This window comes from Petaurus breviceps, unplaced genomic scaffold (assembly GCF_028583685.1).
Source record: "Petaurus breviceps papuanus isolate PSGF00001 unplaced genomic scaffold, PetGlider_PUasm1.0 91133, whole genome shotgun sequence".
NCBI lineage: Eukaryota > Metazoa > Chordata > Mammalia > Diprotodontia > Petauridae > Petaurus > Petaurus breviceps.
In genome coordinates this window covers 31,080,641-31,104,334 of record NW_027187419.1, presented here as the reverse complement: position 1 = coordinate 31,104,334, position 23,694 = coordinate 31,080,641, and the positions used below count along the sequence as shown (strand labels likewise).

The 23,694-nt window shown below is 39.7% G+C and overlaps 1 protein-coding gene across 1 annotated transcript in view; it reads left to right on the top strand.

Annotated features, from left to right (window-relative positions):
* Positions 1–19,372: 19,372 nt before the first annotated feature.
* MED17 (mediator complex subunit 17) overlaps positions 19,373–23,694 on the top strand; it is a 36,588-nt gene continuing 32,266 nt past the window's right edge. The window contains exons 1-2 of the mRNA XM_069080635.1: positions 19,373–19,752; positions 22,842–23,008. Coding sequence (XP_068936736.1) covers positions 19,503–19,752; positions 22,842–23,008 — 417 coding nt within the window. The 5' untranslated portion in view covers positions 19,373–19,502. The remainder of the gene's footprint in view (positions 19,753–22,841; positions 23,009–23,694) is intronic.

Sequence of the window (23,694 nt, the reverse complement as noted above, 5' to 3'; positions counted from 1 at the left end):
TTTTCACTTCAGCAAAATGAGTACACTAAAATAAGGATTCTGAGGAGTGCTTTCTAAGGGTCTACATTTCACTGAATTCAGAGTTAAGCCAAAGTTAGCAATTTAGGGGCTCTTTAAATTTTCAGCAAATCTGTGAAGCATTCTGTATTGTTTTTCTTTCTCTACCAGCTCCTTTTTGTATCTCCTAATATATTCCTAGGTCTCCCCATCCTTTAATTAAACAACAACTTGGCTATCCTATTTTCAGGGTTTCTTAACTTTTTTTTTTTAATGTCAGGGTCCTGACTCGAGTCAGTGCTCATTTCACGGTACCACCCAAAATCCTATGGCCATTCCTCAGTTCTTAACCTCTTTGTAGCTTTTGACATCATGGAGGAACTGAACTCTAAGTTTCCAAGAAATATCTTTTCCCCAGAAAAAGTAACCTTATAGGGGGCAGCTAGGTGGTGCAGTGAATAGAGCACTGGCCCTGGAGTCAGGAAGACCTGAGTTCAAATCCTGCCTCAGACACTTGACACACTAGCCGTGTGACCTTGGGCAAGTCACTTAACCCCAACTGCCCTGCAAAAAAAAAAAAGTAACCTTACAGGTCAAAGAAACAGAAATAAGGGATTGTGTGAATTGAAACAAACTCCAGGCTGTATTTTATTCAACTATGGAATGAGTCCAATATAGTCTATCTTGAAGGAGGCCTCCACTATCTTGAGATTGCCTGCCCCAAAGACATTCTTATAAGATTAATTACAGAGAAAAGATTTATCCCAGTGGAACAAACCTGATCTTTAGCAATTCCTGAGACCCCAGAATTAATATGTCCTTACCCCAAGGTTAACTACATTCTCCCCAGATAACTTGACTTCTGGTCCCTATTATTCAAACTCCCAAGGAAGGAAAGTAACTAACCAGCTTCACCTAATAGGTTTCTTTTACATATCCTTTTGTAATGTCACATATAATATATATGTATCTAGCTTTGTTTGGATTGAGCCTTGCTATCCAACCTGGATACTCCTGTCAGCTGATACCAATTAAACCTTTTCTCTTAGAGCCTTGCCTCCTGACTTATTGACTTCCAGTCAAATGGACCAAGGACAGAAGAATTACTGCATGCCTCTCTTAGGAGGACCTTAGGACTTCTGAGTTGAGGAATTCCCCAGTCACTGTCACTTTATCCCTTTCACTGTCTTTTCTCCTCCTAGATATTTTCCCCTTTTGGGGTTTTCATGATATTTGGCTCCCCAACCTGTCTGACCACTACTTCATAGTCTTCTTTTCTGAATCATCATTTATACTCATGTTTTGGTATTGTCCAGGTCCATGTCACAGGTCCACTTCTCTTTTGTGCTCTCTCAATTGGTTAAATTTTGGTTCAGGAGGTTTGTTGTCCTTCCCCACCACCTTAGCTGTAAATGTTTTATAAGTGAGTGCCTTTTGCAGCAAGTCAGGACCACATCAGAAAAATGAAAAACTACCCACACACAAAACTTACCTGTCTGAAAGCAGATCAGATAGATACCTGTGATTATACAGTCATTAAGAAACTCCTGAGTGAGCAAACTACCTCTCTCAACATAGGCTGACACTTCTGTAATTTAGTTTTAGAGAGCGGCTTAGAACACTGATGGATTAATTGACTTGCCCAGTATCCCACAGCCAACATACATCAGTATTTCAAGCAGGACAAGAACCCAGATCTACCTTACTATGCCATGCTGAATTTCTGAAATCTGATGTACAGTTGGTTGATCCTTAGTCTCAAGCAGGATCACAACTGTTTGTTTATTTATTTATTTTTAAAGCAATCAGGGTTAAGTAACTTGCACCAGGTTACAGGGCGGCAAGTTATTTCTGGGTGTGGTGCTAAGTATCTGCGCCCAGATTTGATCCCCAGGTCATCCCAACACTGGAGCCAGTGCTCTTACTCGCTGAGCCACCGGGCCACCCCTAGATCACAACTGTTTAAAAAAGGGGTGGGGGTGGAGTACTTTTCCAGTTTGAAGTGTGTTTTTATATACCATTGGTGGATGGGGGCCATCCTCTAGATTTGAAGTGGACAACCGAGCAATAACAGGACAGCAAAGACTTAGGTACAAACAGATCTGTATCTGGAGTTCAAGGATGTGATGTTTCCACCAACACAGGTGGGAAGTCCCCAAACTGCTTTGGCCTAATGGGTGGTTTCCAAGGACACTTCAGATTCTGTCATTCTGTTGATACCCACCGATGTAAAAACAACTGGGACTCAAGATCTTTGAAGTCTGAAAGTGGAAATAGTATCAACCAGTCACTTCCTGAAATAAATCCAGAGCTTCTAAGAAAAAAATGCTTCAAAAAGTTTGGATTTTGAACTTACAGATAAAAAAGAGTGTCTCACTTCTTCCCTGGGCTACAAGACTCCTTCCTATCAGTTTTCCCCATTTCCAAGATCTGTATTATGTAAGGCTTATGAATCAAGAGACAAACTAACTAATCTTGAGAATTTAAGAGTAATATGAACAAATTACCCAAGGCTTATTTGATTGCTTCATGTATTTCAATGGCATATCTGAGATGGATTAGCAGGTAATTTTTTTTGTTGTTGTTGCCTTTTCGAGGGCAATTGGTGTTAAGTAACTTGCCCAAGGTTACACGGCTAGTTTTTGTGTGTGTGTGTTTAGTGTCTGAGGCTGGAACCAAACTCCGGCCGGCTGGCACTTTACTCACTGCACCGCCTAGCTGCCCCAGCAGGTAATTTTTTTAAATTAGGAAAAAGCCTTTTTTTTCTTCTCTACACTCTTAATAAACCACCAAATATAGTAAAAAGCAAGTCAAAATGATTAAATCTGCCTCTAATCTTTGAATATCCAATAAAGAAAGGAATGTGGTAAAGAGCAACTAACTGCAAGACTTGGTAATTGGGGCTTTTTAAAAAAATTAATTTATTTGTTTACTTTTAGTTTACAAGATTTAGTTCCACATTCCCTTGAGTTTCACATTTTCTCCCCCTCTATCTCTTCCCCCCCACCATGGCAGCATACAATCAAATATACGATCTGCAAATACCTTCACCTTAAACATTAGTCAGGTTGTAAAGAAAGATTATAACAATGGAATGATCAGTGGGAAAGAGGAAACAAAGCAAGAAAAAGAGCAGGTAGTTTGCTTCCATCTGCATTCAAACTCTGCAGTTCTGTCTCTGGATATGGATATCTCTTTCCATCATGAGTCTTTTGGAGTTGTCTTGTAACCTTGCATTGCTGAGGAGAGCCCAGTCTATCAAAGTTGGTCATCACACATACTTTGTGTCTGTAATTGTGTACAAATTCCTCCTGGTTCTGCTCTTCTCATCCAACTTCAGTTTGTATAAGTCTCTTCAGGTTATTATTTCTTATAGCACAATAGTATTCCATTATATTCATATACCACAACTTGTTTAGCCATTCCCCAGTTGATGGGCATCCCCTTTGATTTCCAATTCTTTGCCACCACAAAAAGAGCTGCTATAAATATTTTTATACTTAGGGGTCTTCCTCCTACTTCTATGATCTCTTTGGGATACAACCCCAGAAGTGATATTGCTGGGTCAAAGGGTAGGCACTTATTTATAGCCCTTTGGGCATAGTTCCAGATTGCTCTCCAGAATGGTTGAATCAGTTCACAACTCCACCAACAGTGCATTAGTGTTCCAATTTTTCCACATCCTCTCCAGCATTTATCATTTTTTTGTTTTGTCATCTTAGCCCATCTGACTTGGTGAGATGTGGTACCTCAGAGTTGTGTTGATTTGCGTTTCTCTAATCAATAGTGATTTAGAGCATTTTTTCATATGCTTATAGATATCTTTAATTTCTTCCTCAGAAAACTCTCCACATCCTTTTACCATTTATCAGTTGGGAAATGACTTGTATTCATATAGACATGACTCAATTCTCTGTATATTTTAGAAATGAGGCCTTTATCAGAGACACTGGTTATAAAAATTCTTTCTCAATTTTCCACTTCCCTCTTAATCTTGGTTACATTGGTTTTGTTTTTACAAGACTTGGTAATTGTTTCTGATGTTTAATGGCCCACCCTCACAGCAAAGCTACAGGGAAGTTGCCCTACCTTCTTAATGTAGAAATCAAGGTACAGCAGCAATTTTAAAATCCAGTACCAGATGTCCTCTTGCTGGTATTAAAGCTCACCTCTTGCCAGGCTGCAGGAGTAATTTTACAACTAGGCCACTAAAGGATAAAGCACTAAGAATGTGTTTGGATTTTTTTTTACCACAGAACTCTACCCTGCAATGTCAAATGGCTAGGCCCTCTTTCCTTTGTGTTGTAAATCTGTTGTTGTTTTTTTTTTTTCCTGAACCTTCACATTGGGTTCTAATCTAGGGGAGCAGATCTGGTATTTCATATGCTGTGAGAGTGGAGTTCTTTTATTGGTCTCTGCTTGTCTGAGGGCCACTGTGTAAATGCAGAGGTATTCAGGGTAGATGCTCAGCCAGGACAATTTACTAGGGCATCAAATGATGATATGAAGTTAAATAGAGCGAGTATTTGCACATTCGGTTTCAGGCTGACACGTTGATCAGCCTGATGTGTACAAAAATAATAAGCTGATTTAATAACAGTATATTTGGAATGCTGTACCTACTACTGATAGGCCAGAGTTGTGGACTTGGGAGCTAGAAGTTTTGAACAGAGTTTATGTGAAGGTAAACTATACCCAGGTGTCATGCCTTTTTGCTGATTTTTTTTTCTGCCACGTACATTTGACAGTTTAAAAATCCTCCTATGAGAGTGAGTGAAAGAAGTGAAAACTTCTCAGACTGTACTCTAAAATCTAGTAAGGCTTTTTGTGGGAAGCAGGCCCAAGTTCCCCTTCACCAGAAATCACATGATTTACAAGGACTCAAAATTCAGAGCATTAGGGAGTCTCCCCTCTCTTCAGTGACACCTCAGCATAAGATATGCCAAATAAGGACAAAAGTGCTTTCTCAAATGTAAGTTGGCTAGTCTACTGTTTCCTTGTTCAGGTACTTGGGGTAGATTGCTGCACTTAGATTGCACACCTGACTTCTAGCCAATGGAAGAAAAGGGTCAGAAGAGGGGTGGGGGAGAATTCCGAGTTGGGGCTTTATAACTTTGCCATTTCCTTTTTTAATTAAATTGCTTCTCCTCCCTGACCATTTGTCTGGAGGGTGGCCCTTTCTCGAGATCGTAATAAACCATTCTTTTCTGCTTCCTACTTTGAGAGGCCTCTGAGTATTATTTGGGTAAGGATCTCTGTTGCACACAGTTTGAGGGTATACACAAGAGTGATAATGGGACAAATATATAAAATAGAATACTGTTTAATGTAGAAGTTGTTAAAAAAAAAAAAACAACCACATCACATTTCAAGAAAAATAGAGAGGAAGGTGGAAATAGTATCAACTGGTCACTTCCTGAAACAACTCCAGAGCTTCTAAGAAAAAAATGCTTCAAGCCGACAGAAAGAACTGAAGTACTGAGGAGCCACATTGAGAATCACACATGATTTAGCAGCCGCTACCATAAAAGAGTGGAGAGCTTCCAATACATGACCAGAAAGCAAAGTATATTATAGGTTTACTGTCAACAAGAATTCACCCTATAAAACTGAGGATAATCCCAGGGATAAAAATGGACCTTTACCTGTCAGGCCTTCAGTGCACTCCTGATTTGAAGAGAAAAAAAAAAGCTGTGTAGAAACTTTGAAATTCAAACACAGAAGAGATACATAAAATGAATGAACATTGACAAAGGACTAAACAAGGATAAACTGTTTAAGTAATATAGGGAGATGATATGAATGTCCCCTTTCCACTCTATCATCCTGAAGAGTTGTAAGACAGTCTAATTAGACAACACTTGGGAATGATTCTGTTTTGTCCTGATCTTAAGAGGAATGGAAGAGAAGGGGAGAAGAATCCTTTAGCAGGAGAAAGTAAACGAAATTTAGTGGAAAATATCTTACATAAACATGGTGTACAAACAGACATCTGTACCAACAAGCAGGAGTAGGTGGAAGAATCGACTGACACTTGAACCTCACTCTCATTTGAACGGGTCAAAAGAGGAATGAATACATACACATTATTGGGTACAGGAATAGATTTCATTCAACAAGGAAATAAGAGGAAAAGGGGAATAAGGAAGGAGTGGAAATTAAAGGGAGGGTAGATTAAGGGAGTAGTCCTAAGCAAAATAAACTAACTGAAGTTGAACAAAAATATTTATTGCTTTCTTTGAGATGACAATAGGAATCTGAGGGTGTGCCCATAATTTGGGGAATAGTTATACAAGTTATGGTATAGAAATGTGAAGGAATACTATAGAGCTGTAAGAAATGGTAAAATGGTAAAAGAATGGTAGAAACAAACAAACAAAAAGAAACCTGGAAAGACTTGTATAAACTGATACAGAGTAAAGTGAACAGAACCAAGAGAATAACCTATATAACGATGACAATATGGTAAAGAAAAGCACATTTTAAGGAACTGGGGACTCTGGTTAGCATAATGACCAACTGTGATTCCAGAAGACTAATGATAAAACATGCTACTCATCTTTGGACAGAGAAGTGAAAGACTCACTACAGAATAAGGCCTTTTTTTTTTTTTTAAACTTGGGCAGTACAGCTTTCCAGAAAATGTAACCTTAAAGGTCTAAGAAACAGAACCACAAGGTTGTGTAAATAGAGACAGTCTATTGGGCTATATTTTATTCAACCACAGGATGGACCCAATGACTTCTATCTTGAAAGATATCTTGGTGATTTCCAGCCCAAATAGAATAACTATTAAAAAAAAAAAAAGCATTATCCCATTGGAATAAATCTGATCTTCAGCAATTCCTGAGATCCCAAGATTTACCACATTCTCTCCAAATCACTTGACAGCCTGTTCCCATTATTCAACCTCCTAATAAGGAAAATGGTCGACTAAGCTCACCTGACAGGTTTCTTTTGTAATATCTCTCTAACAGTATAAAAATCCTCTCTCTCTCTCTCTCTCTCTCTCATATTCTATGGCCTTGCTTCCTGATTTACTGACCCTCCCCCAAGTCAAATGGACCAAAGTGGAAGGAATTACTGGGGTTTTGGAGGAAGAAGATTCTAGGACCTCTGGGCTGAGTAGTACCATAATTCCCATTGCAAAAGAAGATAAGGAGGAGATAGCTTTTATCTGGGAGTCTTCACTGGGAGTCTACCAGCCTAAGCAATGGACAGTGCCCTCACACTTTCCTAGACACCAATGGAGTGAAACAGGGCTATATGCTTGCTCCCATGCTTTTTAGAATGATGTTTCCAGCAATGTTGTCAGATGCCTTCAATAAGGATGAAAACAGCATCAAAGTCAGCTACTGCACTGAGTGCAAATTATTTAACCTGAAAAGGCTACAAGCCAAGTCTAAAGTGGAGAGAGAGTCTGGTGAGTGACTTTTTGTTTGCAGATGATTGTGCACTCAATGCAGCCTCTGAGGCTGAGATGCAACAAAATATGGTCTGCTACTTGTGCTAATTTTGGCCTAACAATTAACAACAAGAAAATAGAGATTCTCCACCAGCCAACACCACACCATCCATATGTGGAACCATTGATTACAACAAATAGAAAAATTCTGAAGGCTGTGGATAATTTCACTTATCTTGGCAGTATATTTTCCAGGGATGTACATAGAGATGATGAGGTTGATGTCAAGGCTAACAGCATTTGGGAGGCTCCAGAAGAATGTATGGGAGAGAAGAGGTATTACTGCCTCCCAGACTGAAGATCTCTAGAACCATTGTGCTGACCTCATTGCTGTATGCCTGTAAAACCTAGACAGTCTTATTACTGCCATACCAGGAAACTGAATCCCTTCCACTTGAATTTGTCTTAGGAAGATTCTGAAGATCACCTAGCAAGATAAGGTACCAGACACTGAGGTCTGAACTGCTAAGCATTCAAACAGAGAGCACAGCTCCAATGGGCTAGCCACATTGTTTGAAGGTCAAATGTATGTTTGCCTAAAAGATTACTTTCTGGAAAACTCATACAAGCCAACTGCTCACATGGCGGTCAGAAGAAGTTATACAAGGATAACTCTAAAGAGTTCTCTAAAGAACTTTGGAATCAATTGTGAGACATGGGAGACACTGGCACAGGACTGCCCAGCATAGCATGTCCACATCAAGGCAGGCACTGTACTCTATGAGCAAAGAAGAATTGCAATAGCTTAAAAAAATGTGAGATGTACACATTGAGAGACAAATATTTATATGGACTATTTGTGCCCAGTCTGTGGTTAAAGCCTTGTGAGGTGATATTGGCCTGATCAGCCATAGTCAAAAACACTACCTGGACCCCAACATAGTGATGTAATTTTGGTCCTCTTTCAGAATAAAGGACACCAACCAACCAACCAATCAACCTGCATACCCTAAAGAATTTGTGGAGCTTCTGCTGCATTCTAGCAGCTTATAGACCTGTTCCCTAGTTCATGTTGGCCACTCCCCACCAGGCCCACCTCACTCTAGGTAGCATTTTCTGCAGTTGGTCCATGGAGGAACCAAGCTCTTTAAACTGAATGTGTGCTATGATGCTAAACCATAAGATATTCAAGAACTATTTGTGGAATATACATTCCTTCACAAGAAACGGAACAACTTGACTAACAGAGTAACTCTTCTGACACATTGTTGGACCAAGAAACCACAGTTCCTCACAATGACCAGTCAGTAAGACCACAGAGGTATCTCCAACAACTCATACTGTCATGGCATGGCAACCTTATTGAACTTATAACAAAGACTATTAATGATACAGATACAGGCATTTCTACAGATACAGTCAGTACTAGTAATAATGCTTCTTCCCACCCCCTATCTACAACTTTTCTTTTCCAACCTTTTCTACTACAATTAATAGGCTTTTGCATTCACTAGTCCCAAAATGCAGAAAGCCATAGAAAATCCATCAATGACATTAATCATAAGTACAAAAGTGGGCACCACTTCCATGTCTAGAATATATACCCAAATAAATATCCAGAGTGACATGAGAACAGGAAGTACCATGTCTGATCTCAAAGCATCTAATACATCTGCCCAAAGCACCATTATACAGACTCTATCCACAAATTTCTGGAACAGCTAGCACTCTTAACACCAGCAAAAAGTGAGTCTATGTAGACTCACTACAGACTGCTCCGAAGGCCCCCAAATTCCTTCATCTACAGAACCTCAGTATTCACTAGCTACCTTCTCCATAGGTGAAATGATTGAGTCCCATTGCTGTCACAAAACCAGTGTCACCTACTCCATAGGCAATAGACATGAAAGTAATTCTGACTGCCATGCCAACAACTGTTGCTTAGGCTACTGAGATTTTAAGCACTTCACAGACAACAGAAAAGCCTCTCATTCAAACCACACTAAGTATATATAATATCAATTAAACTCAACTAAGAGCTCAGCAATAATTCTTGAAACATTAGCACAGTCAGGCATAACAAACCAATAAGTAAAAATTGCCACTTCATCCCTCACCCAGAATTTGGTTAATAAAAACTTGGCACAATATTTTTCATTACTGTTTTGGTTTTGCTAACCATGCAAACCTATAAGAGGTATAAGAAAAAAAGACTATCCAGGGGTGGGGAGCCTGTGACCTTGAGGCTACATGTGGCCTTCTAGTTCCTTGGATGTGGCCTTTTGACTGAGTCCAAGTTTTATGGAACAAATTCTTTTATTAAGGTGATTTTGTTCTGTGAATTTTGGATTCAGTCACAGGGCTGTGCTTGAGGACCTAGAGGGCCACATGTGGCCTCGAGGCCACAGGCTCCCCACTCCTGAGATTATTTAATGAATAGAAAGTATGTGTACTCAGAAATGTGAAGAATTTTTACAGAAGGGTGGACACAAACACATGGGTTTTATTTTTTATGAGGAGTGATTATATGTCTGTGAAGCCCAATCAATGCTTCAAAATATTTTGGTGCAATTTAGAAGAAATGCCAACTACTTTAAGGATGTAATTTATTTTTAGTTCCACTGCAACTACAGAATTACTACTTTATTATTATTTTAAAAATCATGTTGACGCAGGGCAGGATTTGGTCCCAACCATTGGATTGATAAGGCAATGCTTCTAGAATCCTGTTGGTTGCTTTGGTTTGTGCTGTAATTTTTGCTTCTGATCACTGCCTCCCTTAATCCACCCCCCCTTCCATCAGCCCACTCCCCTCTTCTCTTATCTCCTTCTCTTCCAACTTCCTTGTTGGATGAGATAGATTTCTATACTCAACTGAGTGTATTATTTCTTTTTTGAGCCAATTCCAATGAGAGTAAGGTTCAAGCACTGCTTGCCACCCCACCATTTTCCACTCCAGGATAAAAGCTCTTCTTGGGACTTTCTTGGCAAAGATACTGGACTGGTTTGCTATTTCCTTCTCTGGCTGATTTTACAGATGAGAAAACTGAGACAAACAGGATTTTACAAAAAAAAAAACCCCTAAAAAAGATGTTAATAAACTAAAGAACAACTTGTAGAGGGCAGGTAGGATAGTGAAGGACCTCCAGGTCATACCACATGACGACTGGCTGAATGAGTTGGGGATGTGTAGGATGGAGAAGAAAAGACTTAGAAAAGACATGGCAGTTGCATATAAGTATTTAAAGGTTTTCATGTGGAAGATCTATTTAGATTTGTTCTGTGTGACCCCAGAATACAGAACTAGGAGTTGTGGATGAAAGTTGCAAAGAGGCAAATTTAGGCTTGATATAAGAAAAAACTTTCTATCTTAAGAGGAATGGGTTTCCTAATAGGTTCTTCCTTAGAGGAAGTAGATCTTTAACCAGCTGTGTGACAGTAAATGTTTTAACAACTAGATCTCAGAATAAAAACTTTTAAGTTTAATCTACATTATTAACATTATCTCCACTTCTTTAAGTCTAGACAATCAACAAAACAATAATTCAAGCCCTGACATGTAGGAGAAGGAATGGAAGAGGCTGTGACATTTTAAGTCAGCCCCTAAGTGTGCTCTGCTGGAACTGTCTCTTTCTAGACGCCTAGACCTAAACCTAGTCTATCAACTTTTAAGTAAGTTTCAATATTCTCTTTGGCCACTAGAGGGTAGTCAAAGTCTGAACTGTTCCTTTCAATGGCAACTAGCGGCTTTGCCTTTTGCTATCGGTTGGTGAGAGCAATTTTTCACACCTGTTCAGCTAAGTAGCTTTCAGAGTTCAAGTCCCAAAAGATGAATCCTTAGAATACTAAGATAGCCATTGCTTCGGTCATCCTAAAGTCCCTAGGTTGTCTCCTACACTAGGAGACATCAACATATAAACTGAAATTCCTTCAAACTGTCTGGCCTCCGATTACCTCAGTCTCCTCGGCTCCAGTCACCATCTCTTTATTTTTTTAATTAATTTGTTTATTTACTTTTATTTTACAACATTCAGTTCCATAATCCCTTGAGTTTCACATTTTCTCCCCCTTCCTCTCCATCCTCCCCCCCCCCCCATCATGGCGGCATGCACTCGAATATAGGGTCTACAAATATCTTCATATTAATCATTAGTCAGGTTGTAAAGAAGGATTATAACTGATGGAATGATCAGTGGGAAAGAGGAAACAAAACAAAACAAGAAAAAGAAACACAGCAAGTAGCTTGCTTCAATCTGCATTCAGACTCTCTAATTCTTTCTCTGGACGTGGATATGTCTTTCTATCATGAGTCTTTTGGAGATGTCTTATAACCTTGCATTGCAGAGAGGAGTCTAGTCTATCAAAGTTAGTCGTCACACATACTTTGTGTTTGTAGTTGTGTACAAATTTCTCCTGGTTCTGCTCTTCTCACTCAACATCAGTTTGTATAAGTCTCTTCAGGTAAATATGAAGTACGTCTGCTCCTCATTCCTTATAGCACAGTAGTATTCCATTACACTCATATAACACAACTTGTTCAGCCATTCCCCAATTGATGGGCATCCCCTTGATTTCTGATTCTTTGCCACCACAAAAAGAGTTGCTATAAATATTTTTGTGCTTATGGGTCTTCCTCCCACTTCTCTGATCTCTTTGGGATATAACCCTAGAAGTGGTATTGCTGGGTCAAAGGGTAGGCACTTATTTATAGCCCTTTGGGCATAGTTCCAGATTGCTCTCCAGAATGGTTGGATCAGTTCACAACTCCACCAATAGTGCATTAGTATTCCAATTTTTCCACATCCTCTCCAGCATTTATCATTTTCCTGTTTTGTCATCTTAGCCAATCTTCACCAACTTTTTATTCTACCTCAACCATACACCCTTGATCATTACTCACAAGTGCAGTTATCCCTTCCACATTGCAACTTTCCCTATCCAGGTTTCGATATATTGAGGGTCGGCAAAAGAAATTAAATGGGAATTTGGGGGGAGTTTTGAGGAAGCCACAGAAGACATGTGAAGGCCAGCAGATAATACAGAAAAAGTATAGAAACTCAGATATGCATAACATATGTGTATTGTGTTATATAATAGCTACATACTTTATCTTTTAATAATTGAGACATTTTCTCTGGTACAAAAGGAGGGCCAAAAAGTTTTATACAGATTTTCCAGATTGCAGGGAGCTGTGTCCCTAATCTCCATAATGTGGAAGGGACATTACAATGATAAAGAAGTCTGAAATTTCTACGTCTGGTCTTAACTTCCTATCATTCTAATTATCTCTATGCCTTTCTAAACCTATTATTTGTTTTCATTTTGAACTCTAGTCTTCCTGGCTTATCACTGCTGTTCAGCATTCTTTTTTTTCTTCCCAAATTTGACCTGATAGAGAACTAGTTCAATGTTATGCAGTTCTCTATTCTCAAATTCCTTGCCCCCTTGTTTTATCTATGCTTGTGTCTTGCCAAATTTCAACCTTGGAGGACTTAGACATCCCACTGCTTCAGTTCTTACTTGTTATAAATTGAATAGTGCTGGGGGAGGAAGACACACAAATGTATAGACTGGATCCACTACAAATTTATGTCATCCAGCAATACTGTAGAGTAGGCCTGCACAACCTGCAGCCTGCCAAAGGATTTTTGGCAGCCTGCAAAAAAATGTAGCAGAAAACATCTACATTTTCCATGGGCCACCGGAAATCCACAGGCCACAGGTTGTACAGTCCTTCCACAGGGGCAAAAAACTCTGAAAAATATTAATTCTGATAAACAAAATGACTATGATTCTAGAATGATGAAACTTGCTACTCACCTTCTGACAGAGAAGTGATATATTCAGTACAGAATGAGACAGCTATCTGGACATAGCTTTTTTTTTTTACAGGATTTTTTTCTGCTTGACTATATGTATCTATTATAAGGATTTTATTTGTCTTCTTTTTTCATTGGGAGAGAGGGGGGAGAGTGAGAAGGTACTGAAGGCTAGAGGGAGAAAAGGTGAGTTTCTGTCAATTAAGAAAAATAAAGTGTAATGAAAATGAACTTTAAATAACAAAAAACTTCCAATTTTTTACTATCTAATTTCAGCTAGGTCATCACTGCAATAAGGCAATCCTTTTACTCCTCATAATTGACACACCTTCAATACAATGGCTATTACAAAATTTCTATTATCTCCTCAAGCTTCCCATATCATCAGTCCCCCACCATCATAGTAAAGGATATGACCTTATAATTTACTGAGAAAATAAAAGGTTAGTCACTGTGAACATGTGTCTGACCATGCCATTCTCCATGCCCTTACTCAATAAACTCTAGTGGCTTCCTATTATTCCAGGATCAAATATAAAGTCCTTTGTTTGGCATTTAAAGCTTTTTACAGATTAGCTCATTTCTACCTTTCAGTCTTCTTACACTCTATTACTTCTATGCAGTCAACAATTCAGTCATACTAGCCAGAAGGGAGCTAGGTGGCCCAGTGGATAGAGTGCCAGGACTGGAGTCAGGAAGACTTGGGTTCAAATCTGGCTTGCTAGCTGTGTGATCCCAGGCAAGTCACTTAACCTTGGTTGTCTGCTGTGGGTTTTTTTTTTTTTGCCTGTTTTCTCATCTGTAAAATGAGCTGGAGAAGGAAATGGTATACTCATACATATAGTAGGTACTTAACAACTGCTTGCTTCCTTCCTTTCTTTCTACTTAATTATTCCTATAATACAAAACTCCATTTATCTCCTCTCTTGGTACCCTTACACATATTTAATTCATCACTTATCTCTCAGGAGATAGGTAGTATTCTTTATCAACTATCCTCTGGAATCATGATTGATAAATGATGAGAGTCCTTAAGTCTTTTAAAATTGTTCATTGAACTCCTGTTTAGACAAAATTTCTCTTCTGATTTGAAACTTTTACTGTAGCTAAAGACAGAGATAAACACTTAGGTTCCTCTTTGTAAGTTGAGGAAAAAAATGTAGACTTTCTTTGTTAATGGAGATTTTGGAAGGTATAGGGACTCAAGAATACTTCCTGAAATTGCTTAAAATAGTAATACATATTCTACAAGGTAGAACTGACAAAATTTGGCAAGTGATTGACTATGAAGGGTGAAGGATAAGGAGAGGATGATTTTGACTCTAAGGTTGTGAATCTGTGTGGCTAGAAAGACAGTGGTGGCATTCTTTATCAGTTTCCTTTCCTGGATTATGGTAGATATCATGCCTCCCAACTCTGGTGGTACTCCAAGGTTCTGTCCTAGGCCCTCTTATTTCTCTCATTTGGTAAACTTATTAGTTCCCAGGGTTCATTTATCATCTCTATGCAATTACTCCCAGATCTATATATCCAGCTCTAGACCCTTCTATGAACTTATCCCACATTACCAACTCCTATAAGATATTTGGTGTCTCAAACTCAACATGTCCCAAACAGAATTTATCATCTTTATCTGCAAATTCACATTCTTAGGAATTTCTCTATTTCTGTCAAGGTACCTATATTCCTTCCTGTCACTCAAGTTTACAATCTTAATGTCATAATTAAGAACTCAGTTGGGGCAGCCAAGTAGCACAGCGAGTAAGAGCACTGGCCCCAGTGTCGGGATGACCTGGGGATAGAATCCGGGCTCAGACACTCAGCACCCGCCCAGAAACACCTGGCAGTATAACCTTGAGCAAGTTACTTAACCTCAATTGCTTTAAAAAAAAAAAAAGAACTCAGTCTCCTTTACTGTTCATATCAATCAATCAATCAATAAACATTCATTAAGCTCCTCCTATGTGCCATGCACTGTGCTAAGTACTGGGGCACAGCCTGAGAGAATGTCTGGAGCTGAGAGATATAGTATCTTGTTTGTGCAACAGCCAAGAGGATTGAAGAGTATGTGTAGGGGAATAAGGTGTAAGAAGGCTGGAAAGCTATGAGGGGGGAAGGTTAGGGAGGGCACGGAATGCCAAATAAAGCATTTTGTGTTTGCTTCTGGAGGCAACATGAAGCCAGAGTTTAATGAGTAGGGGGAGTAACATGATCAGATCTGCTTTAGGAAAATCACTTTAGTGGCTGAATGAAGAGAGATTTGAGAAAGGCAAACCCATTAGTAGGCTACTGCAGTAATCAAGGTGTGAGTTAATGAAGGCCTGCACCTGAGGGGTAGCAGTGTCAGATGAGAGGAGATGTATTTAGGAAATGTTCCAAAGCTGAAATCAACAGGTCCTGGGAAAAGCTTGGTTATGGAGGATGAGAGAGAGGGTGACTCCTAGATTGTATAGCCAGGGGGACTGGGAGGATGGTGTTGCCCTCTACTAGAAATAGGGAAGGTAGGAAGGAAGAAAGTCTTGGGAGGAAAGATAATGAGTTCTGTTTTGGACATAGAGAGCTTAAGATGTCTACTGGGCATCCAGTTTGGGATGTCTGAAAGGCAGTTGGAGATGTGAGATTTGGAGGTCAACAGAGAGACTGGGGCAAGTTAGGTAGATTTGAGAATTATCAGCATAGAGCTGGTAATTAAATCCATGGGAGTTGATAAGATTACCGGAGAAGTAGGAGGGAGGAAGAGGGCACCAGGACAAAACCCTGAGGTTTTGTCATTTTTATCTCTGTAACATTCTTTCTTTCTCTCTACTTACACAGACTTCTTACTGAGCTAAGAATCCTGCATCTTTCTAAGTTTCACTTGCACTTTACTCTTGATGGAGTTAAATGCTTCCTTCTTAGAGACCCAGTGAAGTTCTTGTTTTTCATTTAGCAGCTTCTGAATTTCACCATCTTTGTCAAACCAGTCTTGATTTTCTGAGTGTTCTGACCCAGTAAATATACTGTGCTGCACACCAGATCTCTGAAAGCTGCCCACTCCTTTTCTGCTCTACTGTTGCCAACTGTGTTGGCCACCTTCAAATTAGTAACGGAACTGTTCCTGCCCAGAGCTCTAATCTATTGACATTAAGTCTTCCAGTAGTCATCTTGCCTTGGGGCTGCTGCTTTCGTTGAATATAAATGCTTAGCTTGGAGAGGATAAATGTATGATCAGTCCATCACTCTCTACAACACATTGTCTTCTTCACTCTCGTATCCTGTCTCTTCTCCTAAAAATGACATAGTCTAATAAATGCCATGTTTGCTTCAAAGTTGCATCCACCAGTTGAAGTTTTATTGCATTTAGGTAAATGGAAGACAATGTTGATGATGAAGTTATGAGATACACAAGTTTTCAGTAGCAAGAGACAATTGCTATTATTCTTTCTGACTCCATTCCTCCCAAGGACTCCTTCCCTCATTTTTTTTTTTAATTTAATTTAATTTTATTTTTTCCTTCCCTCACTGTTGTATGCCAGTGAAACTTGAACACAGTATATCAGCACCATGGTAGGAAACTGAATCACTTCCATTTGTTTTGTCTCAGGAAGATTCTAAAGATCACCTAGCAGTATAGTGTACCAGACATTGAGGTCCTTTCTCAAACTAAACTGCCAAGCATTCAAACTCTACTGCAGAAAGAGTACAACTCTGATGGGCGGGCCATATTGTTCAAATCCCAAAAGTATGTCTGCCTAAAAGACTATTTTACAGAAAACCCTTAAAAGCAAGGTGCTCACATGGTGGACAGAAGTGATACAAGGACACTCTCAATGTCTCTCTGAAGAACATTGGAATTAATTGCATGACATAGATGTTGGCAAAGTACTGCCCAGAATGACATGCCAGCCTGCATCAATATGGTTTATTTGTGCCTGACCTGTGGTAGAACATTCTGAGCTTGTATTGGTCTGATCAGCCAGTCAGATGCACTGTAATTTGGTTTTAATATTGTGATGTCATTCTGGTCCTCTCTGAGAATGAATTTATATTTATATGCCTATCACTGGAGTACAGGCCCTTATCACCTTTCCCTAAATTATCATATAATAGACTCCTAATTGGTTGTCCTGACTTCCCCTTACTCCAACCTACCTTCCACATAGCTGCCAAAGTAATTTTCCTGAAGGAGAGGTCTGCTACTATTAAATAATTCCAGTGACTCCCTATTACTTCTAGGATTTTTGGCATTTAAAGCTTTTCACAACTTGACTTCATTCTACCTTTCTAGGCTTATTATAAATTACTCTCCTTATGCACTATATGCTCCAACCATATAAGCCTTTTTGCTTTTCCTTATCTCTCATCTCCATGCCTTCACTCTGATTCCTAGAGTACTGGCCCTTTGAACTTCTGCCTCTTGAAATCCCTGGTTTTCAAGACCTAGTTAATGCATCTTACTATTGACAGTCCCCCTCCCCCTCTCCACAGCTTATAGTGTTACCTTCTCCAAAGTTAACTTGTATCTGCTTTATTATGTGTTTTGTCCCACCTTAGTATGTAATCTCCTTGAGGGCAGGGACTGCTTTGATGTTTGTCTTTTGTTATCAGTTGTATCTAGTAAGTACCTAGCACACATAAATGCTTGTTGATTAATTGGTTTGGAAGAAAAATAAGGAGTTTTGGGGTTTTTTTTTTGACTAGATGGCCTTCAGGGTCCCATTCTTCTAAGGATTTGTGATTCTGTAAATTACATTATTGTCATGTATGTATGGTTCTATCTCCCCTAGTGGATCAAAAGCTCAAAGAAGGAAGTGATAGTTTTCTATTTTTTTCTACAATCCATTGTTAGTGCTCACCAAATGTTTGCTGAAGTCTGAATCAGTATGCATTTATACTGCTTTTCTTTCTCTTTTCCCTTTCTTACTGTCCCATTTATATTCTTTCTCCATTCCCCTCCAAATAAACGATTTTAAACTAAGGTACGTGGCTTCAAGTTCTGGCCTTATAGCTGCCACAGAAATCACTTTCTGGTCTCTTTCATTTCCAAAAAGTGGCAAGAGGGCCTGATTTTCCCTTGATTCCCTTTTAGAGACCTCCCATAATAGTTGCCTAGACCCAAGCAACCTGAGCCAATCAAATCAATCCATATTCAATACCTAGACTGGTCCTAAATAAATCTTCCTTCTCAAAGAAATGTTACTGAACACGGCCCCTACTTTTTTTCCCTCTCCTCCTCCCCTTTCACCCCCGTCCTTTGAAGGAGGATGGTACTGTTCAGTTTATTCATTCCCTCAATATTCCCGTGATTTCACCGGCAAACTCTTGGTGAGGAAACTAACCAATGCGGATCAACAACTGTCAAGCAATTTATAGTCTTAGAGCAGGGCTTCTTAACCTGGCGTCCATGAACTTAAAAAAAGTTTTGATAGCTATATAATCACAATTCCTTCCGCAATCTTATGTTTTTTTATGCATTTAAGAATACAATTGGGGTGGCTAGGTGGAGCAGTGAATAGAGTACCAGCCCTGGAGTCAGGAGGACCTGAGTTCAAATACAGCGTCAAACACTTAACACTAGCCCTGTGACCTTGTGCAAGTCACTTAACCCCAATTGCCATGCCTTCCCCCCTCCAAAAAAAAAAAAAAAAGCAAAAATAATATTACTGTGAGGAGTCCATATGCTTCACTAGACTGCGGAAAGGGCCCGTGCCTCTAAAAGGGCTAAGAACCTGCATTTTGGAGGGATTGGGAAGCACCGGGGGGTTGGCCCTTGGCCACGGTCACAGCCAGCATGCATTAGGGGGAAGCCTTGAACCCCGGCTCGCCCTTTGTAAGATACAACACGCGGTTCCTCAGGCACCTTGGGAGGAGAGGATAGTACAGAAATAAAAACAAAACCAGCACTGCCTTCGAGGAGCTTACATCCAAGCTAGACCACTCCTGAAACCTCATTACCGTGTAAATTCCTTAAACGGAGCATAAAAAAAATTCATAACGTTAACTTTGGAAGCACGACGTGCTTCGGCTTACAGATCTTTACTTCCTTCTCTCAGACCTCCCAAACACTGGGCTTTTCCCGGAAGTAGTTCAACCAAGCCCTGCCGGCTCCCTTAGCATTTATTCACAGACCTTTAGGGCGTTCGCTTTTCTACCCAGTTTGGCCCAAGTACCGCCTCGTAGCGCGGCCGCAGTGAATTCTGGGAACATCCTCGCACCGTCAGCTGTGTGGGGCCGCGGCTCAGACCTTTTTCTGCCTCTTCCCCTTCTCCGAGTTAGGCTCCGGGTCTCAGCGAACCGCCGAGATGTCTGGGGTGCGGGCGGTGCGCATCAGTATCGAGTCGGCCTGCGAGAAGCAGGTGCAGGAGGTGGGCCTGGATGGCACCGAGACCTACCTGCAGCCGCTGTCCATGTCGCAGAACCTGGCCCGCCTCGCCCAGCGCATTGACTTTAGCCAGGGCTCGGGCTCCGAGGAGGAGGAGGCGGCCGGCGCTGACCGAGACTCCCAGGACTGGGCGGGCGCCAGCGGCAACGCCGACCAGGACGACGAGGAAGGTGAGACTCGGGGCGGCCTTTGGAGGGTTCAGGTTAATTCAGTAAATATTTATTAAGCGCCTCCTCTGCACAGGGCACTGGAGTAAGCGCTGGGCATACAAAGAAAGATGAAAGACAAGTTCCTGACCAGAGGGAGCTTACAGCCTACAGCCCCGCCCCTCTCTTCCCCCCACTCCCAGGCCTCCAGGGTCTTCCGTAGTGAAGTGGTGACGTCCTGGGGGGTGTGGGTGCCAGACCTGCCTCTGGCCCTTAATACCGGCACTTTCAGCCTCTCTGAGCCTCAGTTTCCTTAGTTTCAAAACAGGGAGAGTGGGAGTTGGTCTAAAACTACAAAAGATAGGATTATTACTTAAAGGTACAACGATTATTCATAGTGGTTATTTTTGTAATGACAAAGAACTGGAAACTAAAACCGTCTGTTTGGAAATAAACTGATCCAGTTGTAGAATATGAATGTAATGAAAAGTTTGAGAGAAATCCCAAAGATTTATTAAATGAATTGGTGCAGAATGAAGGGAGCAGAACCAGGAGAATTTATGCATAAACGATGACATTCATTGCAAAGACAACCATGAAGGACTTGAGAATTCTGATCTATGTCCTGACCAACAAGGATTCCAGAGGTTCCGTGAATGATGAAGCATGCTTCCTTCCTCTTGTCAGAGAAGGTTTGGACTCAGGATGCACAGGACATGTTTTCAAACACATACAATATGACTATGCATATATGTCGTGAAGGCTTTGTTTTTCTTTTTTCATTTTTTTCAGTGGAGAGGTGGGATGGGGTGGGGAGGGAGGAAAGGTAGCAAGAAAAAATGTAGAGAAGAGAATAGAAGGAAGGTCATAAAGAAAACTAGGACAGCTTTGAAAGCTACAGTTAGCATTTACTATACTTAAAAGAAAAAAAAGCTGCACATAATAGGAATCTGCAATTTCATGTACTGTCATTTTTTTCTTCTACTAATATGGAAATGACAATTTTATTTAATATTAAGTTTAAAATAGAACACTTATAAAACAAGAATCTCCGTTTCTCTTTGTCCTCTACTCCCCCCAAATACTGGTGCAGGCCCTAAGAGTAGGTTTTGGAAGATGAATGTCAGGGTTCCAAGGGAACTGGAGTTTCAGGGGATGGAACCTGTATGATAGGGATTCTTTATCACCTGCATGGCCCTTCTTCAGGAGATTTAGCCAGTCTCACTTATCTCTGTTCCTTATTCTTCTGTAGATGACCTGGACCCAGTGCTGATTTGTCAGAAAGACCCAGGTTCAAATCCTCCCTCAGATACTTAGTAGCAGTGTGACTCTGAGCATGTCTCTAGTCCTCTTGGTGCCTCCTCCTGGTGCGTCATTTTCCTCATCTGTAAAATGAAAGGGTTGGACTCAGTCACCTCCGATATCCCTTTCGGCTCTGAAGGGAATGACCTGTAACTGGTCTCCCTTTTGTCAATCTTTCCACTCTCCAGAATTCTAGAAGAATTACCAAAATAATTTTCCTAATGCATAGGTCTGATCATGTCACCCCATATTTCCTGGAGAATAGGAATAAATCCTTAGCTTGGCCTCAAGTCCCCAACCTGATATGGCTTCAGCTGACCTTTCCAGCATTGTTTCACTCTGTTATAATTCATATACTTTGTGTTCTAAAAGCAGTAATAATTGTAACTTGCAGTTATAGGGCTTTAAGGTATTCAAAGCTCTTTTATTACAATATTAGTAATACAGATATTTTTATTCTTATGTTATAGATGAGGCTCAGAGAGGTTGTGTCTTGCCTACAAGCTAATAAGTACCAAAGTTAGGATTTGAAAGAAGGCCTTCTGACCCAAGTTCAATATTTTTCCCATCATACCATGCTAATTCTCTAGCTTTCTAACTTTATCCTGCTTTCTCCTTCCTCTCTCTAGTTTGCAAGCCGTCCTCCATCCTAACAACAAATTCCCCTCCTGTCTGTCCATTAGAATCCTTTCTTCAAGTTCAGTTGTCATCCCTTCAGTGAAGCCTGCCCTAATTGCCCCAACTCAGAATGATCTTGCTCTTCTCATATTTGTTAGAGCCTGTGGCCAGACTATTCCTTTGCTCCTATCTTATTCCACTTTTTATCAGTTACTTTTATTTGTAGCAATGTGGCATGGCATAGTGGATAGAAGGCTGGCCCAGAAAATTCAGGAATTTGAATTCTGCTATCACCTTTGACACTGTCCCAAGCAGCTCTCTAAAACTATATATAAGTTGTAGCTAGGTGCTGATCTTCATTGGTAGAAGGAATTTCTTCATTGAGCATTTCTACACTAGGGGAATCATAGGTATAGTACAAAAAAAAATCTTGTTCTCTGTTTAGATTCAGGGTTTCTTAAGATCTGGGACTTTTTGTATTCTTAGCACCAATTTTTAGGGTCTTACACAAAGTAGATATTTAATAAATGTTAATGTAGCTGTTGATTAACGAAGAAAATAAGAGAAAATTTAAGAAAAAAGTTCAGTTTAGTGGTATTGGTTCTAGTATTAAATCATCTTCACTTAAGAGCTGTCTTAATTAGAGTCTAAATCTGAAGTTTATAGTCTGGATAGCAATTTTAAGCAAGGAGAAAACCTTTTTTTTTTTCCCCACATATTGAGCCTAACATACAAGAATCATTTATTTTATTCTCTTTTTCATCAGTCATTCAGCTTTATGGAATTCAGTGGTATTCACCTCATATTTTTTTTTGAGCAATTCAGAAGGATTGGACCAATTCTCCTGTTTTGAATTTTTTTAATAAGTGGACCTTTGGCTGTGGCTTAAAATTCTTTTGATTATACATTATTCAGTTCAGTTGAAATGTATTTATTGATTGCCTACTTGCAGTTGTATTTGGCATAATGGAATTTGACTTCTGGAAACTTGCCCTTTCTTTTGTCAAAATGTCCTAATAAATATTAATAGACATATTACAGAATGGGTGACAGGGACAAGGTAAAGGATAAATAACTGATTGAAGTGAAGAATTTGCTTTCCTTTTTAAAACAATCTTAGTTCTTCATATATATTTATATGTGGCTTCTGTTTTCTAGCCATTAAAACTAAAAGTATATTTCTTTTCTTTTAGGGTTGGTAAAATTTCAGCCTTCTCTTTGGCCATGGGATTCGGTACGGAACAATCTAAGAAGCTCCCTGACTGAGATGTGTGTTCTCTATGATGTTCTCAGCATTATCAGGGATAAAAAATTCATGACTCTTGATCCTGTTTCACAGGATTCGCTTCCTCCCAAGCAGGTACAGTATGTTTATAAGAAAATAACACAGTCAAGCCTCAATAATTTATGGTTTTCATTAACTTTTTCAGGCTTTAAAGTTATGTAATAAAATGTTATATACTGTATGAAGTGATATTTCCATGCTCTTTGGCCATAGACCAATTAATTATGATTTAAATAACAAATTAGATCCTGATATGGTTTTACCTTTATATTTTTATATCACTGATAGTTGAGTAAAGTTAAATAAAGCTTGGTTAATCAAATGAAATTTTCTTTTTTTAACATCCTGCTAATTTTTCCTTGTTCTGCTTGTCATTTTATTTCATTTCTTTTCAAGCTTTTCCTTGCCCGGATACATACTACTCCTTCTTGTTTTCTCAGCTATAAAATGATTAGATTGCGTAAGATAATCCATTATCTTCCACCTCTGAAAACTTGTGAGTTCGTCAGAATCTATGTATACAAGTTTTAGCAGTATGACAGAGATTGATCTAGCTTTTTATCATCTCTCAAAACTTCTTTAAGGAATCATAATCCTTTCAGAGCTGTCCTGCTTGTATGGACTTCCTTCTCAACTATCTTCTGTACTGCAGTGTGCACTTTTTAAAATGTTTCAGTGGTCTTTCTCTTTTTTCTTGTCTTTTTCTTCGGTCATCATCATCACTGTATACCACTTCCCCTCAATTCTTGCCACTTGCAACT